Source organism: Meleagris gallopavo, chromosome 2 (genome assembly GCF_905368555.1).
Source record: "Meleagris gallopavo chromosome 2, MGAL_WU_HG_1.1, whole genome shotgun sequence".
Lineage (NCBI taxonomy): Eukaryota > Metazoa > Chordata > Aves > Galliformes > Phasianidae > Meleagris > Meleagris gallopavo.
Window position 1 is genome coordinate 48,179,485 of NC_139405.1, and position 20,409 is coordinate 48,199,893.

The following is a 20,409-nucleotide window of genomic DNA, read 5'->3' on the forward strand; positions in this document are numbered from 1 at the left end:
AACATTTAGAATATAATCAAGGAATACAAATGTATCTGTATGTATTGCTGATGCAACATTAATGTCAAAACAGCTTTTTATTCAGTAGTAACTTGTATTAAATTTTTAATTAAATGTATCTAAGTATTATCTATTTAACAGGCAATTATTAAAATTGATTGTGTGAAAACATAGTTAATTAAAATATAATGTTTTATTATTTAAGGAATTTGAGTTGACATGAAAAACATACATCCTTTTTTCATATACCAAAATATTTTGATTGTAGGATATGTGACCAAATGATTTTTGTTTATTGAAAGAGATAATTGCTTTCTCAGTTAGAATTTTTTTAAGATGTCACTAAGAAAATAAATATTAGGGACATGTTTCAGCAGATATGTCAAATATTTTCGGTTTGAATCATCAGGGAAGATGGAAGATGAGAACACGCTAATTTAGAGGCCTTGTGATATTGATTGCAACAGGAGACATGGCTAGTTTGAGAATTCATCTGGAAAATACTGGCATTTACTTTTATACCTACTGTTCTTGTCAAAGTAACTTGCTTTTTTTGTATTTATAATTGACTTAGTATACCATGATCCTTCATGAGGTGCCAATATTAATAGTTATTATGTAAGTTCAGATATTTTCCTCTCTTCTGAAGACCCTCTCCACTTATTTAACCTAAATGCTGCACACTTGGAAGAGGTTAAAGTTAAAAGGCCCAAGCTTTCCTCTGGAAGTATAACTAGTTATTGACTTGTGGTTGTAACAGGGGTTGTAGATGGACAGATGCTAGTGAAGGAGAGCAGTTATTTAGGAATCTGCTACATTAGGCCCAAAAGTCAATGTCTAAGCAGTGAGAGTGGCCAGTGGCTGGTGAGTAGGAAAGCATGCAGCTTCCTACTCTCTCAGCTACCTGATTCAAGGGTTGCATTTCCATGTTAACAGCTAATGTTGTTTCTACAGGGAACAATGATTGTTTCAAATAAAATCTCATTAAATCCCTTTAGAAAATGACCCTGTCAGTGTTAGTGCTTTTTTTTTTTTTTGACAAAAAATTAACAATAGTTCCTGATGTTCTTTATGTGGGACAGCTGCATTGCAAAATCCAGGCAAGTCTCTGGACACTGTGTATGACTGTTGTAATCGAGTATGTCTGAACTTCCCAGACACTCTCAGATGTTTTATAAGCTTTCAGGTCTGCACCCACCTTCTTACAGTGTAGAATTTCTCTTAATGCATCCCTTATGCACTATTTCTCTTGATACCCCATGCCTGTTCAGTACTCAAGAGGCATTTGGGTAATGCCCTCAGTAACTTGCTTTGACTGTTGGTTATCCCTGAAGTGGTCAGGCAGTTGGACTTGATCTTAGTGTAGGTCATTTCCGGCTTAACTACTCTACTCTTACTGTATTCATCAGAAGTGATAAACTTGCTTTTTTTTCTCTGCTAAGTTGTTTGTTTTTCCCACTGAAAGTATTCAGTTTCATATTTTCATCTGGTTGAAGTACAAGTTATTTTTAAATCTGTGGAAAAAAAAAAAAACCCACAATTTCTTTACGCTATAACAGTGCTACTAAAAGTGTCTGATTTTCATTGTTTTATTCTACAAACAGTGGGATCTTGACCCATTGATTACAGAATAGGTAAAGGTTTTGTCAGAAATTTAGATGGATTTATAATTTTCCCTACAGTCTCTTAGGTGCAAAGCTGATACTGTTTATGAAACTAGTTTTCAATAGACTTAATTTGTTGTAAGTATGAAAATAACAATTTTGTTTAACATTTTAAAAACGTCATTCAGGGTACACAATTGAGATGATACATTTGAATAACATAAAAATGTTATAATTTTGATCAATAACCTAGAGAATAATCTTGTCTAGGGGAAATTTTGTGAGAACTGACATTGAATCATGAGGTAAATCAATTCCTTTGGTGCAGCTTCCTTATTGCTTTAGCCACAGCTGAGATAATTGATGGAGTTGGGTAATGCAGCTGTGTGATGAGGGACCATAGATTGTGAAGTCTGGCAAGGAAAGGTCTCATTTTCAGCAGTGAGTGATGATTCAGTTTCCTTTCCAGTGAGAAAATGTTTTAAGTGCTGCTCCATGAGTAGGAACAGTGGAAGACAGAAATGAGTGTAGTTGGTTCCAGAAAGATTGCTATTTGAAGTTTCACAGCTCTTTTCTGTGGATATTCAATGGCAAGATCTTTGCAGTGCTTCTGAAGCTGAATGTTGTCAAACTTGTAAGCACCTGTGATTTGTTTAGCATATCAATGGAGAAGAAAATGTGGCTGGATACCTTCTAGTGTTGGAAGCCCACGTGTTAAAAATTAATGTAATTCAAAATAAATTTGCTCAGTAGTATAAAATTCAGCAAAAACCATTCTTAAGTAGTGGAAAAAACAATCTTTAATATCCTGCTTTATCTATTGGATTAAACGAAGGCAGACTTTCTTTTTTGCAGTACATGTTTAGGTAACTGAGCAATTAAGTTTGTTTTTATTTATACCCGTAACAAAAAGCTTGAGGTTTTGGGATGTGAACCTATTGTGTCATCTTTGAGTCTCATTCAGTTGTGGTGATGTTTTTTTTATTAGAGAAACAATATTATTTTAAAGCAATCATGGATTGTAAATGTAATTAGAATTTTGTAAAGGAGTTGGTTAACATGCTGTAGTGGAAATGCTAAGTCTTGGCTTGAAGAAGTGATTGAGCACCTGGTAGGAAGGCAGATCCTATCCAGGGGAGCTCTGGTGCATGCAATGCACCTGAGTGATCACAATGAATGGAGCCTGGATCTACCCCTTCCCAGACCTCATTTAAGAGTTGGTAGTGGAGGCAAGGGTATCTTGCTGGAGATCCCTCCCTAACTGAGGCATTCCGAAGGTAAGAAGATTCTTTCTTTTGTTTCTGTGCCCATGGCTTTTTGAACAACTGTTCACTTGCTGCAGCATAGGACCTTGCTATTTTGTTATCATTGCTGCGCTTTTCATCATGTTGTGGCATTACACATACATAGATAAATACATAAAAAAGGAAGCACTGAATAGATTTATATGTACAAAACAATTGTAGTAAAAACCAATTACACAATAATGGACTCTGAATTTATTGTTATACTCTAGAATGAGATCTTGATGTATGATAGATCTAGAACAAAATCAGCTCAGCAGCAAAAGGAAAAATAGAATATTATAAATCACTAGGAGATAAGAGAAAATATTACAGTATCACTGCTGAAATTTATGATGTGACTACATCCTGAACACATATGGTTAAAAGAACAACTGCACACACATATGGAAGAAGGAATCGCTGAGTGTTGTAAAATAGAAAAGAGCATTTCTATATCTGTAGGTTTTAGTTGCAGTTATTTTGAGGTGAGAGAGAATTCCAAGGAAGCAATTTATGCTTCCTTGGTTCTTCCTGTCTTTTTGGGAAGGCTGTTACTGCCTGCTGTAGGAGGCTGGCTATTGCAATAAATAAACCTTTGGTCTGAACTGAAATAGCTTTTCTCAAGTTAGTCTGCTAGCTTCACTTCATGTGAATTAATTATATCTCTAGAAAGGGAGCAATAGAGTGAGAACGTGTATTAGAATATATTATTAGCTGAAAGATTTTTAACCCTTCCCATTTTTCTTCTTTCATACATCCGCTTCTCTAACACAGTCACATCTCCTTGGCTGTTTTGCAGTGTTAAATGCAACTATTTTATCCTTTCCTTATAAAAAAAATTATTTTCCCCACCTGTTGTAACTTGAGTGCATTTGACATCAGTACAGCTGAACTGTTACTGAATACATTAGTTCACACTAAGCCTTGCTGATGGTTTGTACAGTGGTCTGGATCTTTTATCTTCTCTAATCTCAGGTGGAGCACAAACAGGTGAGCATTAATGAACTCCATCCAGCTGTGAGTGGTCAGCTGCAGGCACAGCACTGTGCTGCTTGAGCCCTTTTGGGTCACAGGTAAAGTAAGAGTCTCCACTGCTTTTTTCTATGCCAGTCAATGAGTGTTTCACATCTGCCACATCTTGTGTCTGTCAGTCAGCCACTTGACACACTCAACTGTGTGTTTACAGATGTTCATAATTTGAAACAAGATCATAATTAGGTAAGCTCTCTGGTACAGGCAAACTACATTTGCACTGTCTTTCTGAAACAGATATTACAAACTGCAGAAAAATGTAATTTAAATGGCTTTTTATTCTTTGCTGTAGTTTCCATAGTGCAATTCTCAGCACAGGTTGGAATTTTCTATTAATAGGTCTTCCTTAAAATAAGGAAAATGACAAGGAATCATGCCAACCTTTGCTTTCCAAGATTGTTCTATTTTAGAAAGGTCTGGAAACAAATGAGCTAAATGGCAGCATTTGTGTTTATGTTTAGATGGTATTATTGTGGCAGCATGTTGGGGGAGGTGATCCTCCCCCTCTACTCTGCCCTGGTGAGGCTGCCTTTAGAATATTGCGTACAGTTCTGAGCTCCACTGTTCAAAACAGACAGGGATCTCCTAGAAGGAGTCCAGTGGAAAGCCACAAGATAAAGGGCCTGGAGCATCTCCCATATGAAAAAAGGTTGAGTAACCGGGGTCTGCTCAGCCTGGGGAAAAGAAGACTGAGGGCAAATCTGATGAATGCTTATAAATATCTGAAAGATGGTGGGAGGCAAATGGTTGAGGCCAGGCTCTTCTCGGTGGTGCATAGCAATAGGACAAGGAGTAATGACCTAAAACTTGAACATAGTACTTCCATAGTTACACATTGAGAAACTTCTTTATGGCAAGAGTGACAGAGCCCTGGAACAGTTTGCCCAGAGAGGCTGTGCAGTCTCCTTCTCTGGAGATACTCAGGACCCATCTGAACACCTACCTGTGTGACCTGGTAGGGAACCTGCTGTAGCAGGGGGAGATGGACTTGATCTCTTGAGGTCCCTTCCAACCCCTGCAATTCTGTGAGTAGCAGATGAGGGCAAGAGTAGGCTCTGTGGAGGGTCACTGACTTTCACTTCATCAGATGAATTTTTCTTCATGCTAAGGGCAAATTTGCTTTCTTGTATAACACAGAATAATTTCGTTTTTTTTTTTTTTTTTTTTTTTTTTTTAGGGGAATTGCAACCTCTTATGTTTTCATCTTATTGTCTCTCTTAAGACAGCATTTCTTATTAGATATTCAATTGATATTTGAGCATTTGCATCTTCTTTTATGCTATCTTAAATGTTTTCTTGTTTTTTTTGTCTCCCATGTTTTAATGAATAAATCTCAGGACTAATTTTTGTCATATTGCTGGTAAGATATTCTCAGAAACAACTTATAATTTTGCTCAGAACACATATTCAAAGATGTTATGTATATTCATGTTTTCCCTCACAGGTTTAGTACTTTGGCTTTGTATAATATTTTATTGGACTTAAAAAGCCAATGATTAATATGAATGAAAATATAATCAATAGTTTTGTAATCCAACATTACTTTTTTCAGGTGCAGATTTTTTTTTTTAAATCTACTAGTTCTTGCAAGATGTTGATCTGTGAGCTGATTACAGCAGGCTTTGGGTTCCAGTAATGTCACTGGGATTTTTCTTGTGAAACTTCTGTGTTGTTGGGCCTTTGTAAGCAGCATGGATCTGATTTTTTTCCCTAACTGCAGTATCCACTTCTGATATACTCCCTGCTTTGTGTGTGTGCGCGGAAGAGGGATTCTATGACATTTTAAAATTTTATTTTAATCTTTCTTGTATTTTAGGATCTTGACAATGCTAAAATGGCAAGACAGAGTTTGGAAATGGACATCAGAAACCTTCAAGATAAGTTCAAGGTAAATCAGAAAGCCTGGGAAGCCTCGAAGCAAGAACTTCATAGCCTGAAGAAATCTTTCAGTGAGCTGGATGGAAGTTTGAAGAGTAGCAAAGAAGAAGCCAAGACTGCTCAAAGCTCTTTAGAGGCTTTCAGACAGCAAATCGCTACCCTTCTCAGTAGCAGCTCGCTAACAGTTATGCCCTCTGAGAAGGACATTTTGAAGAGAGTCCAAGAAATAAACTGCAAAGAGGAGAGTGAAGAGAGAGTAAGTCAGCACTACTGCACTGCTCCAGTGTGTACATTTATTTTCTTTGGCTGTCTTTTCATTTTTCAGTAAAATCATACAGATTTATCTGAATATTGTTTCCTTCTGCTTAGGTTTTGAAATTACAGAAACTTTTGATTTTGTTGACTGTTTATTTGAGATACAAAGCCAAAAGCATTTATTTTTTTATTAAGTAGGAAAATGTCAGAAATTAAAGAAGCAGTAAGTTTGCTAGCAGAAAAAGGCAAGGATCTTTCAATAAACTGTCCAACTTGAAGTAGAAGCTAGCCAACATTATACCCATTTACAAAAGTGACATGAGAGAAGATGCAAGAGACTGCAGTACTCAGTACCTGGAAAATTTATGGTGAAAGATTGTCCTGGGTATTCTTGAAAGGCAGTTGAAGAACAGAGCCATTATTGGACATAATCTGCATGGATTTATAGAGGGAAATTCTGCCTTAGTAATTTGATCTCAGTCTACACTGGTTAATGAACTGGCTCAACAGTAGAGCTCAAAGGGTCATAGTGATTTGGGCTACTTGTGGCTGACCACTAGCAGTGTTGCCCAGGGCTCAACACTGGAGTTGCTTCCATTCAATATTTTAATAGTGATATGAAGGCAGGAATGGAGTCCATCCTTAGCCAGTTTGCTGATAATACATCAATTTAGTTGTGCTGGTGACTCTTTAGAAGGACACGAGACCTTACAGAGTGGGATCTCGATGCATTGGAGCATTGAGAAATTAGTGAGAGCCTGAAATTCAACAAAGGAAAATGCTGGGTTCTGCCCCTGGAATGGTGTAATGGTGGGCAAAGATACAATCTGGGAGGTGAGTGGCTGGAGAACTCTCATCAGAAAGAGATCTGGGGGTGCTGATGACAGTTGGTTCAGCATGAGCCAGCAGAGTGTTCTGGCAGCCAAGAGGGCAAACTACGTTTTGGGATAGCCAGACAACCAAAAGAGGTGGTTCTTCCACTATATCTAGCATTAGCGTGGCCTCACCTGGAATACTAGGTGCAGTTCTAAGCTACACAAATAAAAGATGTTAAAGTCCTTGAAAGCATCTGAAGAAGAGTAACAAAGCTGGTAACAGGGCTGGAAGACATGTCCTGTGAGGAGACGCAAAGGAAGGACACTTGAGTTGCTCATTCTGGAGAAAAGGAGGCCAATGGGTGACCTCATTACTCTCTGCAAGGTCTTGAGGAGAGGAAGGTGAGAGGATGGTGCTAGTTTCTTCTCTCTGGCAATCAATGACAGGACCCTTGGGAAGTGGACAAAGCTGCACCAGGAGAAGTTCAGACTGGATATTAGAGAAAACTTCTTCACTGTGAAGATGATCAAGCACTGGAATAGGATTTCTAGAGAGATGATTGATGCTCGGTGTCTATCTGTTCAAGAGGCACTGGGACAATGTCCTCAATAATATGCTTTAATTTTTTTCTCAGCCATGAAGTGGTCAGAGAGTTGGAGTAATGATCTCTGAAGATCCAATTGAATTGTTCTGTTCTGAATGGGAGTCATTAAATTTATTGGCAGTTTAAATTGGTCTGCAGTACTGCTGCTGCTCAAGATAGGTCATTTCAAAATTAGCCCTATTGTGACTACAGCTCAGAAGTAAGAGCAGGACAGGTAGATATGAGTTTAGCAGCTAAGTATCTTGATGCTGGAAAGTAAAAATGTGCTGCTGCTGCTGATGTCTTTTAATGATTTGTCAAGTCAGTCTCATAAATGCATATTTAATATTAGGATTTACCACTTTTCTTTTGTTGACACTATTTCTGTACTGTGGAATCAAGATTGTTTTGCTATACGCAGGAATGTTTGTGAACATTGCAATTTACAGTCCCGTCTTCATAACATTTTGAGGAAGTTAGACACTGCATGTGCTTCTTTCATTGTTCTAAACAAAAGAATGTGTGGGAAATAAATTATATTCATGCACACAGAGTAATGTGCACAGTTTTGGCTTTGAGCTGACCAAAAAACCCTAACCAAATGGAATGTGAGTAAGTATTAGGAAAAAAAAAGTTAAAATTTAAAACATGATTATGCCACGGTATATATCCATGGCTGCTGCATTCTGTGAAGCATATAAAGTTATGGTAATGTAATTATTTTTAAAAAGGGTTTTTAAAAAATGCAGGAAAAGACCTTGTGTCTAGAGGCTTCTGTGCAGGACAAGATGAGCTCAGCTTGGGATAGCGAGTGCAATGCAGAATAGAGTTACCAGCTATGAGTAAAAAAGAAAGAAAGAAAAAAAAGCACATGTACATATAAAACAGGAAGTTTAAGATAACATCTTAGCAAACCAGAACAGTTCCACTGGGGATGAACCCAGCTATCCCCAAGATGTCTTTGAAAATCTTGAATTTCTTGTAACTCAAGAAACAAAAGGCACCTTTCTAAAATCATCTGGTAGTTATATCAGGAAAAAGAGCAGGAAATGTGCGTGGTGCCCAAATGATGGGCACAGGAGGTTAAGATCATAGGATTATATTTTATAATGAGTTGGAAGGGACCAGTTCCTGGCTCTGTGCTGCACCACACAAAATTCAAACCCTATGTCTGAGAGTGCTATCCAAATGCTTGAACTCTGTCAGCTTGGGGTCATGCCCACTGCCCTCTGGTGAAGAACCTGACCGTCTCCTGATGCAGCTCTGTGCTGTTATGGAGATCAGAACCACAGGAACAAAAAATGTATCCTAATTAACTGAATACAGGCACAGGATGCAGCTATGTTTTAGGAAATCCCTGAACTGTCTATTGTTCCTGTGCCAGGGATGAAGGTTATTCCTGGATGCTCTTGCAGATAAACTAACAGTGTTGATTTTGATCTCCTTCTGTTTCTGTGGTCTCTTGGGACCTTCAGGACCCGTGTGGCCAGGCTGTGCGCACAGTCCCTCTGCAACCTGGGAAGAGATCTTGTGCCCACAGGCAGACACTCAAGCTACTGAAAGCAGTTTCTTCTGCTGGGTGGTATACAGTGCAGAAAAGCGTGGAATGTGTATAAGCGTTTTTGCAGTTTTATCGCAGTTTAGAATATACTGAAGTTTAGTATTTTCTACTGCTGTACAAGCAGCAGTAATTTCTCAGTTGTTTCTTAGGTAGTCAGGATGTAAACTATTGTTTGTGTTGAATTGTGATCTAAGTTGGAAACCTTTCTGTGCCATTAAAATTAATGGGAGTATTGTGTGCATGTTATTCATTTTATCAGTGTGAGGCAAAGAGGAGTTTAAAATGAAGAGACGAGTGGAGAAGAGTACCTGAACACCGAGTTATAAATGCAACGTAATAGTTCATTTAAACAAAGGATTATGTGACAGTAGGAAAAGGAGAGATCGAAAGAAGGAAGCAAGCAACTTTTTGGATGAAATTGAACCTTCTATTATTTGGCAGTAGTGTAATCAGATTCTTTCAAGTATTATATTATTTATAAGTAGTTTAAACTTAAAAGCCATTATGTTTTAAGTAAGTTCTGCAGAGTTAACGTAGCGCTTGAAGTGTTTTCAGAAGGATTGATCTAGTTTCTTGTTGTAAGGTTATATGCTTCTAGCCTTGTGTTTTGGCTAGATTACAGAAATCTTTTTTTTTTTTTTTTTTTTAGGAAACTTTTCTAGTTAAAGACACGTTAACAGTTGGGGGGCACTGCTCTGAGATTTAGTTATCCATATTTACATTCTCACCTATATGCTGCATGTGTTTGCTAAATTGCTTGTACATGTTTTTCCCATTTAATTGCTTCATAACTTGTGACTTTGGTGCTACAAGGTATTGTTGGTTTGCTAACAACTCTGGATGGGTTGCATCTAAGCTCCTTTAATTTGGTTTGACTCAAATATTGTTTTGCTGTTTACTTTTGGGTGTCTTACATCACCAATTTTGCCATTTGCTCTTAGTGGATACAGCAGATTTTATGCTGCTTATTTTTTTTTATTTGTATGTCTTACAGTTTTCTTTTTTTAGAATTATTTTACTCTTTTTAATAATTTGAGGATAGATCTTATGCATCTTTTTACACCTACATAATACTGTATGTTTTGTTGACTTACTTGCTCCATAGGTGATATCTCAACTTGAAACCCAAATAGCTAAACTGACTGAAACTTTGGAAAATCAAACCAGATCATATCAAGAAGCTCTGGAGAGAAACAGGAAAGTTGAAAAACAATCTGAGACTTTCCAAGATCAGTTGAAACACTTGGAAGAAGAGCTGCTCTCTCTATATATGATACAAGATGGTTTGAAGCTTGAGAAACAAAAAGTTGGTACACATGTTATTTTATTTTGCATAAAAAATCAGTAAAGTCTGAGATGATACATCTAACTATTGCATCGATCACTTGGGTATTACTCAGCAGTGCAAGTAGGGTGAATTAGCAAAGTAAGGCTTTGTGTGGCAAGTCATAATCTATTTTCTTTAACTGACCATTCTAGTTGGAAAAGGTGGATAAGCTGAGTTCAAAATTGACTTAACGTGGAAGACGGAAAAAAAAAAAGAGATTAAAAGAAAGTCTCTAAATATATCAGAAGTCTTTCCAGGGTTTTTGATTTCAGAGCTTTTTCACGTTTTTGTAATGTATAATCTGGTCCACAGTCTATAGAAATCCTGCAGTCCTTGATCCTCAACCACTGCTTTATTAATTGTATGAAAACACACTGTTAGCTTGAAACATGTTGGCATACTGAGAAGTTGAAAAATGAGAGCTGAACCAGCAACCCAGTGTAGCTAAGAAAGACAAAGTGCATGGCAGATTTTAGCATATTACCAGGCAAAGATCAGTGCTAAGTGAGTTGAATTTGCCAAAAATCAACAGTTTGATGCTGTTTTGTATTGCTCAATGATGCAATAACTTTTCTGTATGAAGTATCCGCCATCTTAAGAGTGAACTAGAAAATGGAGTTGTTCTTTCCCTTCTGTTTCCTCTGTGAAGAACATGTGGCAGTAGATTCTTAATTTCTCTCAGGATTTTACTGCAATAGAAAGATTTTTCTCTCTTGTTGATAATCAGCTTTGCTGCCTTCTTCTGCAGTCTTTTTAAGCTTTTTGAGCCAGAAACACCATGGGGAAAAAGCCTGTTTCTTGCTATGTTTTATCATCTTCAGCTCAAGCAGTAGTTATGAAACTGTTTAACTGTTTTTTTTTAACCTGTTATTTATTTACAATGGTTATGATCTGCAACAGAAGTAAGAGAAAACAAAGGCAAGTGCAGTTCTTAGTGAGAAGAGCTGCCACTAAGTGGGATGCAGCTGCCCCTTCTTCCTCCTCCCTGACAGCACAAGGTCATAGGTAGGAACTGAGATCAAAAGCAGACATACACACCTAGTGCTTCTCTTGCTGCAGAGGAGCAAAAGCCAATCTAGTCTGATAAGAAAATAAATACAGTAGGTCTAAGGATTTATGAACAAAAATGTTGCCTATATATGGACGAGTAAAGAATTTGAAGATTTTTGAGATGTACGTGTTAGAAATATATCCTTTTAGGAGTTTGGATATAAGTCTGTTGACCTTATGTAATTGCTTCTGAGTAGGGGGAATTGCTTTTAAATTATTCATCAGGAATTTTAATGAAATTTTGTTATTCTTTTTCCCACTCTTCCACATCTCTTAGTATATGAAATTTCTGGAACAACTTAATGAAAAGATGAAGCTGGATAGCATTGCAGCAGAGGTTGGATTTGATATGAATGTGAATGCAATTCTGGCTCGGGTAGAGCAATTAGTCAAACTGGAAGGTGATGCAGTGATTGAAAACAAGACTGTGACATATAGCCTAAGAAGAAAGGTAAGCAAAAAATACTATTACTTCTGTTTTCAAGGCAAGACACTGTTATGGCTATGTTTGCGTGGTGGCTTGCTAGAGGCAAAAGATTGAAGCTTCACAACTGTACATGGAATATTAAGGATGTCTATTAATTTACATAAAGAGAAAATAAATATTTGCAAACTAGGCAAACAAGTTGCATATCAGAGCAACTAAAAGTGCTGCTAGTTAAATGTATGAGACTGCTTTTCTCAGCTTCTTAAACATATAACGTTATGCCTATTTATATGCTTTTTAATACATGATTGCAATATACTTCTATAAATAACTACTGATTATGTTCAAAATTAAAAATATCTAATGGAAAGATGTGGATATTTAAATCTAAGAGGATCTGGTGGGAAGGAGGGAATGTTACGCAACTTCTTTAGAAGCAAGTACAACATTGTTTTGTACTTCACCAAGAACTGCAGCATTTCCAAGAAGTGTGGTCATCTTGGAACCTTGATAACTGTGCAGATTTTATCAGACACCAGTCATTCACCCTGTTAGGTTTATAGTGATTTGAAACTCAGAATGAGCTCTATTTAAGGTTTAAAACCACTTTTTTTTTCTTTTTTTTCTTTTTTTTTTTTTTTCTTTTTCTGGAAATAACTACCTCTCTGAGTTAACATTAACATTCCTCAGGGTACAGCCTGACAAATTCAGTTTTGTAAGCTGAAAATAAGTCACTTCCTGAGCACCAAAACTACAAAACTAAGCCACTGAACTTTGTATTGGAGTAGCGGATGAGTGCATTCTTATTTCTGTGTGATGACTCTCCTTGCACTACTAGCCTTAATAAACTGGGTAAATGTGGAAATATCTTGAACTACTGCAGTGGAATCACTATCTGCCTAAGGAGAGTCTGTTGCATCTTGCATTTGACAAGTTCCTTATATCTGGGACAATCTTTGATGTTCTGAACTATGCACAGGTGTTAGTGTTCAAATAGTGTGCAGTCGCACATAAATACATTTTAAAAAGTAGTGCTCAAGCTTAGGGATGAAGAAGCACAAATAAGTGATAGCATAAAAGGTACCAAGTTAATGTACATATGTACTGCTTTACAGAATTTTGGGGAGAGGATTAGGAGTTCAGCTTAAGCATGCTGCAAGGGGATTGAATTTACACAACAACCTATGTAATACCATTTGCTTTCTCTCACACATAAATTTCTTTGTGATCTTAAAACTAGTTGAAGACTCAGAAAGAAAGACTTGAAAGCAAGGAGTTGCACGTGAAACTTCTGAGACAGAAAATAACCCAGCTGGAAGAAGAGAAACAAGTAAGGACATCACTAGCTATGGAGAGGGATGAGGCCAATCTCACTGTCAGAAAGTTGCAAAAGATGATAGAGAGATTACAGAAGCAGCTTGATCTGGCAAGGGAAACAAATACTGATCTCAAAGCCAAGCTGTCTGAAACTAGTGAGCTTAAGGTGAGTCGAAACCATTACATTTGTGCTTCTACCCATGTTTATGTTCCAACTGGATACAGCTGGAGTTCACATACGATAAATGCATTAATGGAAAACTGCTCAAATCCATGTAGAAAAGTGTAATATTACAGTGTATTTAGCAATTCGTCTTAGTACATTGAATAACAACTGAAAAACACCATGTAAATGTTCAGGTTAGTGGAAGAAAATTATAATGTGTGCATTCCTTTCTTTCCCGTCAGCATGTATGTAATCCTATATTTCCCATTGCTCACAGCACATCTCTTCTTGTAAATGTGGGGAATATTTTTTTTTTTTAAACTGTAAAGCAGGCATGATAAATTTTCATTATTCCCATGTTTTATTACCTTGCAATAGGTGGAAACAAGTAGTCTGTGGTTGCTTGTCACCACTGGAAGTAAGGAAGGCTTATTTTATACAACAGTGTCGTATGGCTTGTGGATTAAAACAGATGACTTTCAACTGAAGGATTTTCACCAGCCCAAACATCTGGCAACTCTTTTCCTGGATTATTTTCCCAGCGGCTAACAGATAGCGAAGTCTCACTTGGGAGTTTTTTTCTATGCAGATACATCTTTCTGCAAAACCTGCAGAGAACTAGCTGTTCTTTGAACAACAGTGTCTGCTGACTGAGTTGACGCTGACCAGTCTGCTTTAATAACTTCTCAGTCCACACATGCATGTCATTTCCTCAGAATCTGTATTAAAGCACCTACTACTGATATCCTTACTTGCTCGCATTAGACAAAATTTGTGGCAAATTTAACATTATTTTACAAATTGCTTTTTGCAGATCCAGACTATAGAGCAGAACAGAACAATAGAAGAACTTAATAAGTCTCAAGGCAAATTGGAAAGAATGAATGAAAAAGCTGAGAAACAACTAAACTCTGTCAAATCAGAACTTAAATTAAAGGAACAGAAAGCTAATGAAGAAAAAGAAAAAGCCAAAAAGATGTTAGAAGTGGTTTCCAGTGAAATGAAGGCACTTAGAACAACCCTTGCAGAATTAGCAAATAGGGAAAGACAGGTAGGTATCCAGCTATTCTACAAGTGTTGGGTGTCACTTAGAACAAAAGAGTGTGACATAGGTGGAGCAGTTATCCAGCTGCTGACCACCTGTGTGAATAAGCAAGACAATATTGACTAATGTGGGAACAGTGCTTCAAAGAAGCAGAGCTCTTCCAGTTTAAATGCAAGGGAATTAAAAGTAAATATATTGCTTTTTTGTCTTTGTGCACTGCAAAACATTTGGTTTACATTACATTTTGGAGAAGTACAAAAATGCTTAAAAGTCTTTGTATCTTTAAAGTATGATTTTTCTGTATATTGTGGTGATAAAACCTTACTTTTTACCAGGTATATGTCACACAAAGGATTTTTTTCTTTTTAAGACAAGTGATATTGAATGCAACTATTTTTAGTTGATTTGTGACATATTCGTTTTCTCAAAGTTAGAGTGAGGAAAAACTTTCTGGTTACTTATCCATAAGAAACACAGTGAGTGTGTTTAAAGGTTATGAGGTGTGAGAAATTGAAGTGAGAGGCACTCTAGTAAATGTGTTCCATAATAATTTCAGTAAATTAGGAAGTATGTGTATAATTGCTCCATCATATTCTGTTTAATAAAAACATAGTATCATTGTTAAAGCCAACGGGATATTTACTAAACATCTGGAATATGTCATTTTAAGATTCTAATCCCAGTTGTTTAGAACGTTGTCGGTTTTTCTGACTAAAATTTTACATTAGTTTCTTGACAACAATTCTGGATTATATTTAAAAAATGCTTTTTCCAAAGATGAGTCTGAAAAAAATATTGTTCTACTCTTGTTGGAAATAAAAAACGACTGAGGATTTTTCTGGAAGGGCTTAACATTCTTTTTTTTATAATGAATGTTGGAAATTTGGCAGGGAAATATCATTTCTTTGTTTGTCTCACATGGCAGCTAAGCATCCTGAACATAGAAAATGGCATTAATTATATTCAGAAAATTATACTGTGTAGTCATACATTGAGTACTTGTTAAAATGACACAGATGTTGAATTTGTATTGAGTAAACATGAGGCTTTTCAGGCCACTTGAATGCTATTGAAGTGTTCTTTGGCCAAATGTGAAAAACATGGAAAAAGTGAAGTGGGGTACAAAATGCAGAATGCTCAAGCACATCAAAGTACTAGCTCTTCATTAACCCGGAAAGCTTGGGCAGGAATATCAGCTTGTATTTCACTGATGTCTGTGGTCACCTGTGTCACAGGAATGTTTCAAACACTTGCAGGTGGAACCACACTGCTAAATGGGGAGCAAAGCTTTTTGTAAAACCTGTGACTGATACTTGTGTAGCATTGATGAACATTAATGCTATTTTGCTAATAAGAGATCTGCCAGTAATATGCATAACATACTCTCCTGCATCCTAACAGTTTACTTAGCTAAAATGTCTCCTTGAGGTAAACATACTGTTGCCAAGTCAGATAATTATAAACTCTCTTGCTAATAAACACTTCAAACTTCTGCTGAAACATCACCCAAGTAGAGCACCTTCCATACCCCCAATTCAGTGTAATTCTTTACCTGCTTTAGACTTGCTCATTCTTCCTTCCTGTGGACACTAAACAGGGGCAAAACTCTCTCTTGTTCTGTAAAAAGTAATGAATGCAGATGTTAAATTTTTCTCTCAGCACATATGCATATATTTAGTGAGAATGTAAGCACAGTATATCTGAATTTGTATGTTAAGAAAGGTACAAGAAACTGAAATTACTGTTGCCTTATGGAACTGATCGTATGCCTAGGTTGACTTGTACATGCATTCGAGTGGTTTTTTTCTTGTTTTTCCCAAGGATATAACTACACTTAATTTTGCATAACATTGTAGTATTGAATAGATATTTTCTATTATGTGAAAATTAAAAATATGCAGAACTGAACTACTGCCAACTGCTTAAGACAAGAATTGTTCTTGTGCCCAGAACATACTCAAGCAAAAAATAAGGTTCAGGTTGGAGTAGTTGAAAATGAACTGGTACTTGGAATTGAACAGTGTTGAATGTTCTTCATTGTGCTTTAAACTAGTCTAAAATCTGGAAGATGATAATAAATTAGGAGGAGCCATTGCCTTCCTTATGGGTAGAGAGGTATTGAAGAGGCATCTTGACAAATTGGAGGGTTGAGCCATCACTGACTGTATGATGTTTAAAAAGAGGAAGTGCTACATTCTGCACCTGAGACAAGGCAGCAGGGATCTTTGTCCTTCCAACTAAAGATATTCTATGATTCCTGTTAAGTTGAAGAGGAAAAATTACCCTTGGTATTTCTGTATTTAACCAGAAATATGCTGGATAAAATTGAATTTTCACAATAAAAGGGCAAGATACTTCCAGATGAATGGCAATGCCAATTTCTAGGAAGGTTTCAGTAAAAGATCTTCAGCAGAGGTAATGAAGCATATTTTAAATAATGTCTTTTAAGGTAGAATGAACAGACACACAAGAATTAACAAGCTTGAAAGGAAGAAAGCAACAATGAAACACGGAAAACTTAAGCCAAAACTTTGGTTTGGAAAGGAGACTTCTTAACATTGTGGGTGGAAAGCTGGGATAATCATGTCAAAGTTTATTGAATTCTTCTTCTTTATGCTAAAAATTTGAAATGTTTAAGACTTCTGTGCATTGTTTTTAAGTGTGAAATATATTTCTCATTTAATTGTTTTCTATTTCTATATAGTCCTCATATGGTTTAGTACAGCATTTAAAATTGTTCATAATGTACTTGCAGCATGGCATCTGCATAAGAGTATAAACATGCATCTTGCTTCACGTACAACACATGATAGATTACAAAAGATCATCCAGCATGTATCTCCTGTCGATCTAGTTCATAGTTTTTAAAATTCAGATTTATGTCCTCTGGCTGGGCATTCTTATGTCTAAGAGTGCTAGCTCTGCTTGTCAATTTGTGAGAATTTCTCTTTGCAGGTAACCTGTTTGCTACATTTCTATAGATGTTTTTGTTTGTTTTTGAGGCAGTATTGTTCTGTTAATGTGGGAAACAAAAAATCCTCAATTTTAAGTTCACATAAATGGATGACTTAGAGGATTTTTAGGGGCTCTATGTTCTTTCCTGTTTAGGCTATTTGCTGACAAAAGTTGCTGAATTCTCTCCAGATGTGTTGTTCATTCACTGTAGTGAATTAAAATAAATTATCTTTGGCTGGAGCACTACACCACATATCTTCTGACTTGGAGCTGGGGAACTTGAAGTTCAAATAGATAAGTGTATAAGCACTTTTCCTTGAGAAGGAAGATTTTCCTCTTTTTGTATATGGATAGTAAGGGTTGTTAAGGTATCAGTCATTTGTGTGGTGTAATTTAACAGAACATTTAGTAGCTATTGAAATGTGACTTATAAGCTGCCTTATCCTGAGCTAAGTAAATCAGTTCATGTTTGTTTGCTCTTCATGTTTTTGCCTTTTTATTGTCACAGTCACTAGTAATGATATTTACTTGTGGATGTCTATCCATTTAGAACTGATGAGAGAAACTGTTTTCTCTAAGTACCGTGCCAAAATTCCTTCGCATGATATAATTTCAGTAGAATCAGTACAGAAGAGCTATGCATTTATTTCCCAGGTTGCTTGAATTTTTATCCTGATTCCAAGTTGAAGTGAGATACTGAAGTGTGCAAAGCCTCCACCTTTCCACCTTTCTTCTTTCTTCGGCAGTCATTTCCACAATGAAGTGGTGGGTAAAGAGCTGTGGTAGTGAGAGGTTGGGGACCTAAGGTCAGGACCAGCACCTTCTTACATGCTATGACACATGCCTGCTAGTTTCCAGTTGTCTGTATAGTTAACTAGACCAAATACAGCTCCTCTTCCCTTCCCCACTTTTCTCTATTTAATGAGCAGGGAAGATATGTCTGTGAAGGATGCTAAATAACACTTGAAATTGTGTGGTGCTTTTTTTTTTTTTTTTTTTTTTTTTTAATCCTTAGCACCTTAGCTCTTGTTTCACTGTTTAAGTATCCCCTAAGGGGCCATTTCTGTCCTTTTCAGCCCTCTGCATTGATGAACAGCAGAAATTTTGATATTTTGTGCTGCTACTATAAATGCTTGTGTTTGTATGTATGCACATATGTATGGGTTTTTCCATGTGTTCCTGTTCTTGGTAATTAATGCATTAGTAATTCTTCTCTGTTTGCTCTTGCAGCTGGCAGACTTCCGAGAGGTCATCTCACGAATGCTGGGCCTTGATCTTGCTAGCCTAGCTCTGCCTGACTATGAGATCATTACACGTCTGGAAGGGCTGATTCACTTTAATCAGCACCATTTCATCCCCTGTGTCTGTGTCAAAGATGTAACAAGGACAGAAGATGAGTGCTTGGATAGAAACATACAGTTTCTTCATTGAAACAAACCTTTTTGAGGAAACTAAAGTCATTTTTTCTTCTTCCCTGTCTACTAGACCAGCATAGAAAATAGGTCTTTGTTTTTGTTCCCTCTTCTACAGATACTTGGGCTGATTTTCAGTGTTTCAGTAGAGACTCTGAGCGTAATGGACAGTGAACAGCCAGCAGCCTAGGGAGAGCAAACACAAAATCGCTGGGCAGCATAATATTTTAGACATGAAAATGATGGGCAATATGTGAAAAATGAACAGCTTTCCAATTCCAGTGCTGAGCCACTGATGGCATGAGCCATCATCTGTTAACAATTTGGGCAAATACTTGGTGGTGAACATCAGCTTCTGTGATGTTCCTTGTGCTTTACTTCTTGGATGAGAGTGATGAAATGAAGTGGGGGCCATCTAGTTGCTATTTCTTTTGCAAAATGGGACTTCTCTGTGTATTTTTATGCATAAGAACTTTAGTTTCAAGGCACCTAGGAAGCTGGCTGAGGGCTATCGTGGTTTTGGAAAAAGGGATTTTTTTTCTGTCATTTTTCTCTTTAATCTGCTCTTGAGTAAAAACAAAAAGTTATGCTTTTTCAGCAAAGGCTTTTTTACAGACTCCAGTCACATGCCTGGCATAGATATACAGTAAAATTATCTATAGTAAAATTGCATGTTGCCTTTGATCATGGCACTTTGAAAGTGTTTCTTCTACCTGCTGTGTTCCTTGGACAATTAATCCATAGGCTCAAATAAACATCAGTTCTGACTTAATACAAAGGTATTAAAAATACCCTCATCCATTACAGAAAATAGTTTCTAGTCTTGATTTTTCAGAAAAACCCAGTTGATATGTCCAGAATTACCTTTTAATCATGAAAGTTGCTTGTCTGTTACCCTCTCTGATTGTTAAACTTCATGATTTTAAGACTTTCAAACAATAAATATATTTTAATAGTACACTTAAAAATGATTCCGTGTTTTTAGTTGTCTCTTCCCATTCTATATTTCATGTGGTTAGGGAGAACAGTAAAGATGACTTACCTATGTATGTATGACCATGGTGGACTTCCTACAGTATCTCAGCAAATAATCATTCACTAAAACTGAGCACTATACTAAGACAAATGAGACTTCAATTAAAACAAAAACAAAAACAAAAAAAAAAAACCCACAAAAATTAAAAAAAAAAATTGAGGTCTATGAACTTGGAATATTCTAGATTGCTTTTATTATTACACCTCTGAAGAATCATTTCTCAGTGACTTGGCTTAAAAAAAAAAAAAACAACACGAAAACATCCATTCTTTTGTGTCATCAATGGTTTTTAGGAAATGTAATAATTTATCTTTATGCTCCTGTGTTTACTTGGATTAAAGTCAGTTCTCTTTCTTGTTTTAGGATGCAACGTTGCTTTTCAGGTAGAGTTTAATAAAAGGAGTAATGACAAAATTGAGTAGGCTTAAATTTATGAAAGCACTGTTTTCCAAGTACAATAAATTGAAATTTAAATACTTTTAGGCATTCTGGAAAAGGATGTAGTAATTTGCTAATTACATGAGAAAATACAAGTGTGTGTTTTGCTGATTCTTAGGGCATTCCTCTTCTATTATTGTAAGTAATCAACAAACGTGTGTTTCTTCACACACAATAAAAATATAAAAAATATTTTATCACATTGTATTCATTTAATAAAC

The 20,409-nt window shown here is 36.5% G+C and overlaps 1 protein-coding gene across 2 annotated transcripts in view; it reads left to right on the top strand.

Moving 5' to 3' along the window:
• The window catches only part of LOC100542625 (coiled-coil domain-containing protein 170), a 56,520-nt gene extending 36,838 nt beyond the window's left edge, over positions 1 to 19,682 (top strand). For both annotated transcript variants that reach the window (XM_085217037.1, XM_031552457.2), the window contains 6 exons: positions 5,739 to 6,056; positions 10,121 to 10,321; positions 11,670 to 11,843; positions 13,060 to 13,302; positions 14,117 to 14,353; positions 18,533 to 19,682. In XM_085217037.1, coding sequence (XP_085073163.1) covers positions 5,739 to 6,056; positions 10,121 to 10,321; positions 11,670 to 11,843; positions 13,060 to 13,302; positions 14,117 to 14,353; positions 18,533 to 18,733 — 1,374 coding nt within the window. In that variant the 3' untranslated portion in view covers positions 18,734 to 19,682. The remainder of the gene's footprint in view (positions 1 to 5,738; positions 6,057 to 10,120; positions 10,322 to 11,669; positions 11,844 to 13,059; positions 13,303 to 14,116; positions 14,354 to 18,532) is intronic.
• Positions 19,683 to 20,409: the final 727 nt, after the last annotated feature.